This window comes from Armigeres subalbatus, chromosome 2, assembly GCF_024139115.2.
Source record: "Armigeres subalbatus isolate Guangzhou_Male chromosome 2, GZ_Asu_2, whole genome shotgun sequence".
Taxonomy (NCBI): Eukaryota; Metazoa; Arthropoda; class Insecta; order Diptera; family Culicidae; genus Armigeres; species Armigeres subalbatus.
The window spans coordinates 237098946-237113144 of NC_085140.1; the positions used below are offsets into that span (position 1 = coordinate 237098946).

The window sequence follows — 14199 nt, forward strand, 5'->3', positions numbered from 1 at the left end:
GTTTTAAAACAGTTTTAGAAAAAGTTTTGCCAACTTTCTGCAAAGGATTTCTCGAATCCTCATAATTGTTACATACGTCGTTATGAAAAATTATGCTTGAATTCGTCTATTTAAAAATCTCGCTTAACTTTTCAAAAGGACCTAAGTAACATTTTTTTCATGAAATAATTTGAATTGCGCAAACAACAGAAAAACATGAAAGCTTTTGATTGCAGTACTCAAATTAATTCATGAAAAAAATGTTACTTAGGTCCTTTTGAAAAGTTAAGCGAGAAATGTACCCGAGATTCGATGGTCTCTTTGTGCTACAACCCTGCAAGCACACGTCGCTGCGGTTCGTGCATTTTATCCGAACCCGAACGCGACAGGCGTTGCGTTGCGCTGCGGTTTCTTGCCTTCTGCCTTGACAATCGATTGATTACTTTTTTAAGCTTCTATCATTTTTGCGGTTGTTTAATTTCCTGCAATAGCAAGCCTCTGTAAATTCGGTATTGATAATAAGTATTCCTTAAATATACCCGAAAATATCAAGATGAACGCACAACTGTTCAGGTAAGCTTATATTTAGTATTTACCGTTATGAAAATCTTAAAAATCTAACCTTATCTCTTCCGTCGCCTAGCCAAAGCTCCTCGGCTCTCAAAGGGTACGAAAATTTGGTGGAATGTCCGTACAATCGGGCGCACCAGATTATGCAGTTCCGAATGCAAACACACTTGACCAAGTGCCGCAAAAATTACAAGGATCTGAAGTACGTGAAATGTCCGTTTAACGAAACCCACGACATTCCGGAAAAGGAGCTCCCGGTAAGTGTTGATTCCTGGCAAGAGCCATTTCGTGTAAAGCGTGACCTTTCTACGGGGTGATGAAATGAAAATATTGTTCCTGAATGTAGGGCAAAACGATCCTGCCGAAATAAAATATAATTTCACAGACAGACAACACTCGTCATTTAGTTTTATGTAAAAATTTAACAAGCAAAATTTAATTTACATTTACACCCCTAAAAAAAATTAAAGCTCTCAACTTTGAGTTCGAAGTTCAAATTTTTAACTCACTAAAGTTGAACTTGTTTAACTTTCTTTTCAATCAAGTGAATTGAAATTGAATAAATGTTTGTACACGTTCAATTCACTTGTCTTGTCTAAAAATAGCATTTGCGCGTGCACGGTATACAAAATTAATTAATTTACTTCAGGCTATTGACATCCTATTGTTTAGCTTTAGCCCATCGCCAGATCGTAGCCAGGATGTCCCGGGCTATATTTTTTTTTTCATACTGCGTTTCAATGATGACAGCGGGCTATGTCTATTGATTTTTTTTTGTGTCTTTATTAAGGAGACTTCACAGATAAAAATATGTTTTAAAATGTATTTTCATGCACATATTTGGAGCATGCAAACAAACGTAACATTCAATCGATCTCACTATTCTATTAAATTGAAATACATTTAAAGTGTGCCTGCTTGTGAAATTCAGTCAAATTCAATTGAATATCAAATGTTAATTCGTTTGATTGGAAAAGCTGTTTAATTTTCAAAAGTATTTGCTGTGTTTAGATGTCTATTGATGATGATGACACCGGGCTTGTCACCGGCTCGATTTACTTGCATTTTTTAGATTAAAGTGCTTTAAAAATCGCCTATGTGTGCCTGTAATAATTATATGGACACTCTTTGTCATCACCTGACAAACCTTTATCAGAATTTGAACACAATATGACAAGGATCATTTGCATTGCTTGCTCTGATATTTCCGAAAATACGATGCTAATTTTGTAATCATTGTTCGATTCTCGAATATTTCCATAAAAGCAGAAACTATGATAGCATAAAACCGAAATTTGCTCGAAAAATAATGCAAAATAACGGAATGAAAAGTTAGCAACAAGATTGTCTTTTTTGTAATTGTAATTGTAATTTTTATTGGGAACCATTACCCGTTTAGTTTACACTTATTATAGGATCAAGGAAGGGTCAAAACAAAAACTACTAAAACATTGGAAACAATAATAAAATTACGAAACAATCAAAACTAAAAAAAACAGCTACATCAAAAATCCAAAAGTCACTAAAGTCACTATTTTTCGGAAAATGGTCACTAAAGTCACTATTTTTGCACCGCCGTTTGTTAAAAACGTTCAAACTAAAAATCATTTGTACCTATCATTATCATAAACCAAATCAAATGTAAATCTGTTAGCAAAATATACAAATTTGAGAAATTGCATCAAGTGTATTGTGGAAATCGCCAGGTTACTTACAATTCATGTAAACTATGATCTTCTCCATGAATAAAGGTTGTTAAAATTAGAAGTGCTGAAGACAAAAGTTGAGGAGTACTGGAACCAGGCTTTTTAATTAAAAAACGATTGTGCGTAAATACCCTAAGGTGACTAAAATAATGAAAATAGCTTTAGCTGCATCCCGTGACAACAACGTCGAGCGAGGTTTTTCTACGCCAGGGAGAATAATCAACGATAATATGGTGTCGATGACGTAAAGTTAATTAAAATCGTTTATGATTGTGAAATCCGTCTTGTGATCCTTCATGATTCAATAATAGTCTCGAAAACAAAAATTGAAAAGCAAGATAAGTCAGAATAATTTCTGCATTGAGGAAACTGATCGCAAGAATTTCAATCAAACCCTTTATTGAAGTTTACCACAAGAAATCGTCATAAATTTCAAAGGGCCGTCTAATGAAAGATATTTTTGCAATGTGCGGCAGAGTGGGTTCGAACCATGGACGTCGGGATCGAGAGGCCTGTATGCAGACCACACAGCGAAGCTTGGGCATAAGTTTAGACAACTCCGTATACATACAAAGCGCAGGATTGTAACGACTATGCGGATTTCGCGGATTTGATGCGGATTTTAAGGCTTCGCGCGGATTTAGTTTTGGGTGGAAATTTAATAAATAAGAAGCGTAGGGTTTTGTTTTCGATAGCGAAATGTTGTTGAGAAGAGGACTTCACGTTTGAAGTCTTTGCTTACCCAATTATTTGGATATTTTCAAGCCATTATTGAATGCATTATACTCTTGAGCACTCGTTTAACAAGCATTATAAGGGTAAGAACTTCACTTGTGGTCATTTTTCATCGTTTCTGAATATTCATTTTTTGTCACGTCAATTTTGACATAATGCCGAGGTATTTCTTAGTTTCTTATTAATTAACCCCTTTACGACGAACCACACAGCATGATACATACCAGAAATAAGATTTTTCTGATTATTCAGAAAGTAGTTCCCGTTGATTTTTTTTAAACAATATGATGGGATTCAGTCTGCTGAATTCTGCTCTGAAAAATTTGATTTTTTCTCTTGGAGGAACTTTTACTGTAATTTCTGTAGCGCAAAGAATTGTGTGAAATTCCGCCTTGAATTTGGGAAATAATTTTCGGGAGGGTTTTTTAGGAATTCACCAAATAATATCTACAGGAATTCTCAAAGCGACTTCCACCGGAATTCATGAATAAATCCGCTTGTAATTTAGGAAAAAAAATTTCAGGGATTCCCCAAGAGTTTTTTTTACCAGAAATAACGTTGCAATTCCCGCAGAAATCTCTGAAGGACAGCAGGAATGTCTGTAAAATATTCCGCCTTGAATTTATGATAAAAAAGAATTTTCGGAAGCTTTTGTGCTGACATTCGCCATCGGATTTCTGTTAAAATTTTTGTTTGATATCCTGGAGATTTATTTCACAAGAATTGAAGTATTTTCCGCACAATTTCTGAAAAAAACCTCAAGGTTTTTACAAGGCTTTCCACAGAAATTTGAATTCTGATGAAATTTCTGAAAAAAAATCTTCAGAGTTTTCCAAAGCTATTTCTGCATCAAATTCAAGAATTTGGATCACATTTTACGAAATTTGAGCAATTTTGTTAGATTCTGAATTATTTCTCTATGGATATAAATCCAAATAATTTTCATAATTTTAATGAATTCAAATCATTTGTTTACAGAAGTTTTGTTCGAAAAACGAATTTACATTTTTATTACATTTATTACCTAATTTTTACGATCATTAGACAATGATCCACAATTACAACAAAGCTGCCACAATAATTTTCTTTATAAAACTTTGACTATAGAAATATAGACTGCTTCATTCTTGTTTGCTTAGCTTCGGAACGTTGGTGAACCGGACCATCTAGAAGGGATGTGATACTAATGTATATTTTCTTTGTTCTTTTTCAATGTGGTAGAATCATGTAAAAAATCAGTTTTATTTTACTTTACTGGAAGAGAAAACGTTCAGTAAATTGTGATAACAAAAATTGATATTTTTCGCGCGAATTGGATTTCATGCCGTGCGGTAATGTCGCGTATTTGATTTCAGTCGGCGCAGATTTGGCGCCGGTGGAAACTTAGGTATGGTAAAATTCATGTTATATCTGAGTCCTGGTATTTTTTTTTAATAAAATCGGTTCACGGGCAAACGAGATCAGTGGCTCGAATGGCAAATGGACACTGTATGTATTTAAATTTGTTATTAATAAAAAGGTTGTTATTAATTATTTTAAATCCCTCTTCCTAGTTACTGTGAAGATGGGCACGGCCAGCAGTAATAATCCTCATGCTTTTGTAATTTTTGTCTTTTCTTGATTTCTGATAGCATTCTAGATAAGGATTTGAAAAAAATATATATCACTAGTTTTCAATCCACTACGGGTTACACAGAGGCAATGCAAATACAATTCAGCTCACTACCTCTGGTTAATACTTCATACAGTAGTCACTATTTGGTCACTTTTTCTGCATCTGAAAGTCACTATTTCTAGAGTGCTTTGAAAATAGGTCGTATGTGCAAAAGAGAGTCTCTCTTTGCATCTATTCTCTTTCGATTATTACGAAACTATACAAAAGTTTACTTCGAATTTCTTGGCAGATATCCAAAGATATTAGCTTTGTCTATCATTCTGAAGTGGAATTGTAGCAAAGCACCCAAAACTAGCCGATATATTAGCGAAAGAGAGCGTGGTCAAAGAGAATCTCTCGTTTGCACATACGACCTATTCTCAAAGCAATCTAGATTTGGTCACTTTTTCGTCATCGTTGGTCACTAAGTCAATATTTTGAACGGCATTTATCGCAATCAGCCCTGTTGTTGCATATGTTCCGTTATGTAATTGGGAAGCTGATCGAAGTAGGCCTGCCGCAATCTTTGTCATTATTATCTCCGACAAAAACAAAGCTTTGTCGTTGGTTCTCTTTTGTCGCTTGTTTCGCAAGCGCATTCAAAAAAAAAATGATTCCCTGGTCATTACAAAGCTTGGTCACATCTTACGGAATCCAAGTTTCAAAGTGCTCGCGTTTTCGTAGACACACCATTCGATACGGAGGTGGCGCACAACTGTCATTTTTGTTGATTTAGCTTTGCTGCGTCGCAGCATGCGTGAATTAATAAAAATGACAGTTGTGCGTTGCTTCCGTATCGAGTGGTGTGCCCCCGAAAATGCGAGCATTTTGGAACTTGGATTCCGTAAGGAGTGACCTTTAGTAATAGCTTTCTAATAATCACTATTTAGGGGTATTTACATAACAGCATAGGTAGCTGCTTTTCTGATTATAGAAATGTTTCACACTCAATCACAAGGGACATATTTCAAATCTCCTATGAAACATTTCCATAAACAGATACGCAGCAACCTACGCCGATAAGTGAATACCCCTTATGTATTTTGTTTTGCGAAAAGTTGTTCTAGTTTGAAATACGCATAACATTTTCTGGTCTGTTTCTAACTGAAACCCTACAAATGCGTATTTTTTGTTTGCAAGAACCTTAAAAATGATTTTTATTATAATTGTTAGATTGAAGTTGAAACGTTAGGATATGATTTTAAAATTGAAATATGAAAATTTGAGTATGAGCTCCATATATTTTATTCTGATACGTTGATTCTCCATCAATAATACGATTTTTATGCCATATATGCAAAGAAGAAGAGCAAATAAAGCCATCTAGCTTGATTCGTTGATATATTTTTGAGAAAATAAGTTTTATGAATCATTTGATATGAAAGTGCGCCAAGTTTGGACCTGTACCAAATATGGTGCTTCCACGGTACATTAAGTCTTCAAGATCTTGAATACAGTTCGTCTCTTATCTTGGTTTTAGATTCACGTTGAAAATTGCGTTGATCGCGAATCGTTCGATCGTTACAAGTTCTGTGTAGCAACATCGGCAGCAACCATCGTTCCAGAGGTGGCATCATCGGTCGACGAATCGTTGGATAATAAAATTATGGGAAACCCCTTGGAAGAACTGTGGGATGAGGTAAGATTTTTAAACGGTATAAAATAAAACGAAGCAAAAGCAAGTCTTACTCGATAGTTCTTATAGAATCCATGTAATGTTTCGTATATTTTTCCGAATTTATTACATGTCTGTTTCGGGTTTCCTAATCTACTATCTTGTAAGGTTTATCTTTTGAATCAGTGTATTGTTCCTCGGTAATGTATTGTGAAATATTAATCTATTTTCATTTCTTTCTTCACGCAGGGTCCGATGGTTCGGGCTTATAATCCCCATGCTTATGCGGCCCGCTCAAATGTTATTCGGAAGTGTACCGGAATGGCGCCATCGCAGAAAAAAGCATTCAAGGAATCCGAACGCCAACGTCTTGCCGATCTCAAGCGTCGCTATGAAGTAAAAACTGAGCAAAAATAATTAATTGATCCGACGAAAATCCTCCCTAGAGATATGGTCCGTTACAACCAATCATCTATAGATAGGGAGCAACATTACTTTTTTTCAGGGAAGGTCATAGAATTCACTTCAATTCACTTCATCATCAGTTGATTGTTGATCACGTTTAATTGAAACATGATTAATGCTTTGCTCAGTATAAAGGATTAATATCAATAAATTTGTTAAAGATATTCTTTGTAGAGGTTGGTCTCTTAAAGTTACATCTGTTATCTGTTGTATACCGTTTATAATTTTTAGACCGCAGACAGACGTAGAACTAAAGAATCTACTATCAACCTTGACTTCAATGATAATTTTGATTTTTTTTATTGCGGCTTCTGATGGACAATTTTGGCTTGATCAGCGCTTTGATGTTGCATGAAGAAGAAGCTGAAAGATGATATTAGAAAAAATCTCCACGGGAAACCTTTTTTCAAAAATTCTAAAAGCAATTTAATTAAATGGATTACTGTATAATAAACACAATATTTATACTCGAAATTTTATTTTGTGATATTACACTTTACGTACTGCTTATAGTTTTTAATTAAATTGCTTTTAGAATTTTTGAGAAGAGTGTTTTAAAAACATCTTCGTGTGCTTTTATCATTTTTCTACTTCTCCTTTATGCAACATTAAAGCGCTAGTTTGCATCTACGTTTTGTTTTTTATTGCTATTGATATGGGTACCTACGTACATTTTATGATTCCAGGAGACACATACAAACAGACGAAACAGCTTGAACACATTTCTGAAAAAAATCCAACGCTCAATTCGATTGTTGGTAGAATCATACTAAAAACCCTATCATTTGGGCAAACTCGCTTTGCGGTTTTGCAAAAATCATCACGGCTAGAGTTTTTTGGACAGAACAGCATCGTTTCGCTCATTTCGAGCGGGCTTGGTAGTCATATGACTTTTGCTTCTGGCTCATAAGCAGGAGGTCGTGGGTTCAATCCCAGGTCCGTTCCATTCTCCTACTTTGTATATTTCTCTATATTTCTCATGTTCTAGCAATCGCTAGAACTGGTAATGGACTTCCATACCATTTCTATACTATACCTTCAACTTGACTCTTCTAGTAGAAACTGCTAGAATTGAAAATGAACAAAAATGCTCGTTTCCTAGAAATTCTATCAGTTACTTTCTTCTATCTGTCACATAAGTAGCTCGTTAACCAAGACGAACCTGTGCTCTTCGAACCTAACCCTAAAATTCCAACAAATTTCGCATGAACTCGTGGCAAGTGCAGAGTCAGTGTGACCACAGACAAACAGACGTAACAGCATGAACATTTTTCTGAGAAATCTATCGCTCAGCTCCTCTACCACCATCTTGCGAGCTTCTTACACAAAACAATGTTTCGTATGACATAGGCTCCTAAACCCCTTGTTCGGGGTAGATTGGCGTGAGATTGGAACTTGTGAGGACTAGAGCTGTGCAGGTCGCTCCTTCCCAGATGTCAACTAACCATTTCGCAGCCCCTGTCTGTCCGTGTTTTTTTTTTCTTCCTAAACAATGGAGGGGGAATCTGCTCAACAGACATCCTGGGTTGACCAGGAAGTGCTGGGTTAGGGCCACCTCCAATGAGGGAGGCAGGACTACATCCCCGACCCGCTAAACCGTTTCCATTGCCGCCAAGCCCATCGTCCCTTCGGTAAAACCAGAAAGTAATGCTCCAAAGGGGAACCAGTGCATAACGCACCCTCGAGGTTAGCTGCCTTTTCTTTGCAGAATCAATATCGTGGCTCGCTGTTTTAGAAAAACACCATGGTATCGTGCCAGCGCGTTGCCGGCTTTCCAGGTGGCCTTACCACGCCCTACGTCCTCGGAAGGTGGGAAGGGTCGACTTCGCGCCTGCTTCCCTCTGCACGACTGGTATCAAGAATGATGATGCCGCGTGCACCCCAAATTGACCTTTCTGCGATAGGGCCTATTCGCCAGCACACAGAGGGACTTGCCGACGCGGTGCCTACGCCTGCCCCAGCCTTGACGAGGACCCCTTTCCGTCCTCGGGCTCGGAACCCGCCCAGTTGACCGACGCCGCGAAAGCGACGATACCATGTTGTTCTTCGCGCGGCCACTTGTTCGATAAAAGGATCGAGTTCGACCACAGGGCACCGGTATGACCCATGAAGCCGACTTCGAACCCTTGGACCACCTCTTATTTGCGCCTGAACTAGCCATCCTTGAGTCCACGCGCCACCTTCTGTGTAGCTCCGAGACGATTTGGACGATAGCCGATAAAACGGCGTTCCAGCCAACTTCATCTTTACACATCCTCCGAACTAGGTTGTCCGGGGTAGTGTCCAGACCACATGTGGCAAGCATGTGGTCACGCATTGTGCGAAAACGCGGGCACACGAACAACACGTGTTCCGCCGTTTCCTCTAAACCAACGCACACCGGACACTCGGGCGAGGCCGAGTGTCCGAACCGGTGTAGGTACTGTCTGAAGCAACCATGGCCTGTAAGGACCTGGGTCAGGTGGAAAGTGATTTCCCCATGGCGCCTCTATCAACCTATGTGTCCATCTACCCTTAGTGGAACTGTCCCACGCACGCTGCCATTTGACCATTGAGGCCAACCTGACAGTCCTGCGGATGCCTCTCGTGCCGCGCATTTCAAAGCACTCTATGTCTTCACCGATAACGATGTCAATAGGCATCATACCGGTGATGACGCAGAGTGCATCGTGCGACACGGTACGGTACGCGCTCGCAACTCTTAGGCACATGAGCCTATACGTACTTTCTAACTTCGTTCTGTAGCAGTTAATACGCAGGGCCGTGCCCCAAGCTGGCCGCCCATACCTCAGTATGGACAGAGCAACGCTAGCCAGAAGCTTGCGCTTGCTGGCATAAACCGCAGAGCTATTGGACATCATCCGGGACAATGCCACTATAGCTGTGGAGGCACGCTTGCAGGCGTAATTGACGTGGCTACCAAAGGTGAGCTTATCGTCGATTATTACCCCAAGAGTTTGATTGAGCGTTCAGAGGTGATCGTGCAGTTGCCTGCCCTTATCACCGCTTGCTGCTCCGACTTTCGGTTGTTAACAACAACCACCTCAGTCTTGTGGTGAGCCAGTTCTAACTTCCTGGAACTCATCCACTCCTCCAAAATTGCGATCGAGTGGGCTGCAGTCAACTCCACCTCTTCGATCGATTCGCCGTAGACCTCCAGCGTAATATCGTCAACGAAGCCAACGATTACCACGCCCACCGGGAACTTCAACCTCAAGACACCGTCGTACATGACGTTCCATAACACCGGACCCAGTATGGAACCTTGCGGAACCCCTGAGGTTATGTCAACGCACTTCCGACCCGCCTCCGTGTCGTATACCAGTACTCGATTCTGGAAGTAGCTTCCGAGAATCTTGTACAGGTACTCGGGAATTCCAAGACGCAGGACCGCATCTGCAATAGCTGCCCAACTGGTACTATTGAAAGCATTCCTCACTCCGAGAGCCACTAATGCACAATAGCGAACTCCTCTTACGCTGGATAGCTATCTCCGCGGATTTGGTAACCGACAAGATAGCGTCTACGGTCGACTTACCCTTTCGGAAGCCAAACTGGTTACTCGATAGACCATCAGCACCCTCCGTGCGTATCAACAACCTGTTGAGGATGATCTTCTCGAGCACCTTCCCCGCCGTATCAAGCAGGCATATTGGTCTATATGCCGACGGATCCCCCGTTGGTTTTCTCGCCTTTGGCAATAGGACCAAGCTCTGCCTTTTCCATGCTTCAGGGAAGACTCCCTCGTCCAGGCATTTCTGCATGACAGATCTGAACATCTCGGGAGCCTCGGCAATGGCCGCTTTAATGGCCAGGTTCGGAATACCATCCGGTCCTGGCGCCTTACCTACACTAAGGGACTGTGCAATCCCCGCAAGTTCCGCCACAGTTACTCTTCCCTCGTCAGCCACCCTGGCTCCTGGCAGCTCCACGAAGGGAGGCCAGGGGCTTGGGTCGTGACGTGGGAAGAGCCCCGCGATGATCCTCTCCAGCATCTCTGGAGACCGCTCTGTAGGGGCCATCGCCCCACGTGTCTTGGCCATTACGACCCTATAGGCGTCACCCCATGGATTCGCGTTGGCACTTTGACACAGGCCCTCGAAGCAGGTTTTTTTGCTTGATCTAATCTCAGTCTTCAGAGCGGCTCTAGCAGCCACGAACGCCACCCGTCGTTCAACACGCTCCTCTTCTGTGCGTGCTCGCTGCATCCGCCTCCTTGCCCGTAGGCAGGCGCGGCGCAGGTTCGCAATTGCTTGAGTCCACCAGTAAGCCGGTGGTCTCCCATTCCTAGGGTGGACTTTCCTAGGCATGGTGGCATCGCATGCACGCGAGAGTACTGTTACCAGCTGCTCGTCACTCAGACCGAGAGTATTGTGCTCGCGGCGGAGCGCTTCCTTAAACACCTCGTCGTCGAAGTATGATGTCTTCCACATACGAGGACTAGGCCTCGCCCCTTCTTCCGTCCGCTGAATGCTGGTCGTATAGTCGATACTGTAGCGAACCGCCAGGTGGTCGCTGTGAGTGTAGCCATCATCTACCCTCCAGTTCGAACTACTCGTTTGGCCAGGGCTCCAGAACGTAACGTTGATAATCGATTCGGCACCGTTCCAGCTGTAGGTACTTTTGGTACCGACATTAGCCAAGTCCACATCTAACATGGCCAGTGATTCCAGCAGGATCTGCCCCCGTTGATTCGTGGATCGGCTTCCCCATTCCACGGCCCAAGCGTTGAAGTCCCCCGCTATCACCACCGGCCTACGCCCCATCAAGTTAGCCGTCAAACAATCTAGCATTCGACCGAACTGCTCGATCGACCATCGAGGAGGCGCATAGCAGCTGCAGAAGAAGACCCCGTTGATTTTGGCAATGACGAAGCCCTCGTGTGTCGAAGACACCAACTCTTGAACTGGGTATTTCCCCGTTGTCCATATCGCCGCCATTTGAGACCCATCGGTGACCCAATTACCGTTCCTGGCGGGTACCCGGTAAGGATCTGCTATGATGGCGATATCCGTCCCCCATTCAGCAACTGTCTGACACAGCAGTTGCTGGGCTGCATCACAGTGGTTCAGGTTTAGTTGCGTTAAATGCACTGTGATTTTGCAACACGCTTGAACGCCGGGCACTTCGAACCCCCCATGGGGTGCTTGCTGTTCGCAGCTTTGCTGGAACAGATCAAATAGTTGGGAGGGTTCGTGCAGCATTGTGCCTTATGTCCCTCCAATCCGCAGCGTCGACAGAGCTTGCTTCTGTCAGGGCCTTTGCAGTCCCATTGCTTGTGCCCCGGTTCCAGGCACTTGAAGCAAACTTCGGGTTGCTCGTATATGCCCACAGGGCATACCGACCACCCCACCTTGACGCTCCCTAACTTGACTACCTTGGAGGCGTCAGCTGCAGGTAGCCGAACCAATGCTACCTGTGTCCCTGCTGGACCTTTCCGTAGCCGAACGGCTGCGGTGGACGCCTCCACTTCACACTGTCGCCGCAGTGCCGTGACGAGCTCTTCGACTTCGGTGATCTCGTCCAGGTCTTTAACCCTTAGATTCACCTCCGTCGTGAGTGCCCTCACCTTGACCGTCTCGCCTAGGACTTCCTCCGCCAACTTCTTGTAGGCGGCGCCCTTTTGCGAGACGCCCCGCTTTAGCTCGAGGATCATCTCGCCCGTCCGGGTACGTCTTATTCGACGTACGTCGGCGCCGAGTTCACCGAGCTTGACATCACTCCTCATCGCCTTCAAGACGTCCGAGTACTTAGCCTCGTCCGTTTTGATGACTAGGGCATCGCCCCTGGAGCGATTGGCGCCTACCCTAGACTTTCTGCTACCCTCATTCGCCTGGGCCTTCTTTTCGGCCCTTGACGTCTTCGGTTTCCTCTTATTCTTGACCAGTCTGTCCGTGTGCATATATGTGTGTGTGTATATGTGTGCACAAAAGCTAAGAAAAACTTTAGACAACTTTTTATATAGTAATCTTAAATCGCAACAAGTTTTTTTTTCGATAGTGGACAAAGCCTTGTTGATCACTATTGAATTTCATTACAATTATTAAGGAAACGGTTTATCGAACCCTTTAAGCCCCACATAAGGTTGGTGTCTCAAGTAAATGCAAGAAAGGCAGCATCCACTACTCGGTGAATTAAAATGGGTTTTTTCTTTTTTTGCAACAGGCTTCATTCTACGCAGAATCTTGTCCTATTGTTTAGTATTGAAAATTGGACAGATCGGACTATGGGTTTCAAAGTTATGGCCAAAATACATTTGTTTACAGAAAAAAATCTAACTTTTTTTAGGCACTTACCCTAAGCCGATTTGCTCGCAACAACTTGCATTCGATGCAGAATCCTGTCCCATTGTTTCCCGTCGAAAATTGGCCGGATTGGACTATGGGCTCAGAGGTTATGGCCAAAATACTTTTTTTTTCATACCAAAAGTCACTCAAAAAAAAACGAAAAAGGCACCATCACCGCTATGTTTTTTTTATTAGGTATCTTATGTTTCGTTAAAAATATGTCCAGTAATAAATTTGCCCCGTCCTCCCCTATCGAGTTTCCTTTAACATTGGCGTGTCCTTTACCGATTGTTCATATTTTTTCTCCTTAGATTGTTATTTTCATATTCAGCCACCCACTACGGGTCAAAACCTATATTTTAGGGAACAGACGAGGTTACAACCCTCTACCCAAAATTAGGTGTTCGCCGTACGTCAGGTATTGCAGAAATGCCGTGAATACAACGTGTCCACACATCATCTATTTATCGACTTCAAAGCCGCATATGATACAATCGATCGGGACCAGCAGCTATGGCAGCAAATGCACGAAAACGAATTTCCGGATAAACTGATACGGTTGATCGACGATGAATCAGGTGATTGCGTAGTTCGAGTTTCAGCGGCATTCTCGAGTCCCTTCAGACTCGAGAGGGTTACGGCAAGGTGATGGTCTTTCGTGTCTGTTATTCAACATCGCTTTGGAGGGAGTAATACGAAGGGCAGGGATTGACACGAGTGGTAAGATTTTCACGAAGTCCGTCCAGTTATTTAGTTTCGTCGACGACATTGATATCATGGCACGTAACTTTGAGAGGATAGAGGAAGTCTACATCAGACTGAAAAACGAAGCTAAACGGATTGGACTAGTCATCAACACGTCGAAGACGAAGTACGTGATAGGAAGAGGCTCAAGAGAGGACAATGTAAACCACCCACCACGAGTTCCTATCGGTGGTGAAAATCGAGGTGGTTGAAGAATTCGTGTACTTGGGCTCACTGGTAACCGCCGAGAACGATACCATCAGAGAAATTCGGAAACGCATCATGGCAGGAAATCGTACGTACTTTGGACTCCGCAAAATGCTCCGATCGAATAGAGTTCGCCGCCGTACCAAACTTACTATCTACAAAACGCTTATTAGTTCTCTACGGGCACGAGACCTGGACGATACTCGTGGAGGACCAACGCGCACTGGGAGTTTTAGA

At 42.3% G+C, this 14199-nt stretch overlaps 2 protein-coding genes across 2 annotated transcripts in view; one reads left to right on the forward strand and one right to left on the reverse strand.

Annotated features, from left to right (window-relative positions):
* The first annotated feature begins 356 nt into the window (after positions 1-356).
* LOC134216056 (gametocyte-specific factor 1 homolog) lies at positions 357-6888 on the forward strand. The gene is made up of 4 exons (XM_062695078.1): positions 357-552; positions 623-806; positions 6125-6283; positions 6509-6888. Exons 1-4 carry the CDS (start codon positions 533-535, stop codon positions 6674-6676), a joined length of 531 nt encoding a protein of 176 aa, XP_062551062.1. The 5' UTR covers positions 357-532; the 3' UTR covers positions 6677-6888.
* Positions 6889-13257: 6369 nt separating this feature from the next.
* Positions 13258-14199, reverse strand: part of LOC134211948 (uncharacterized) — a 42537-nt gene continuing 41595 nt past the window's right edge. Inside the window, exon 2 of the mRNA XM_062689360.1 lies at positions 13258-13363. Coding sequence (XP_062545344.1) covers positions 13319-13363 — 45 coding nt within the window. The 3' untranslated portion in view covers positions 13258-13318. The remainder of the gene's footprint in view (positions 13364-14199) is intronic.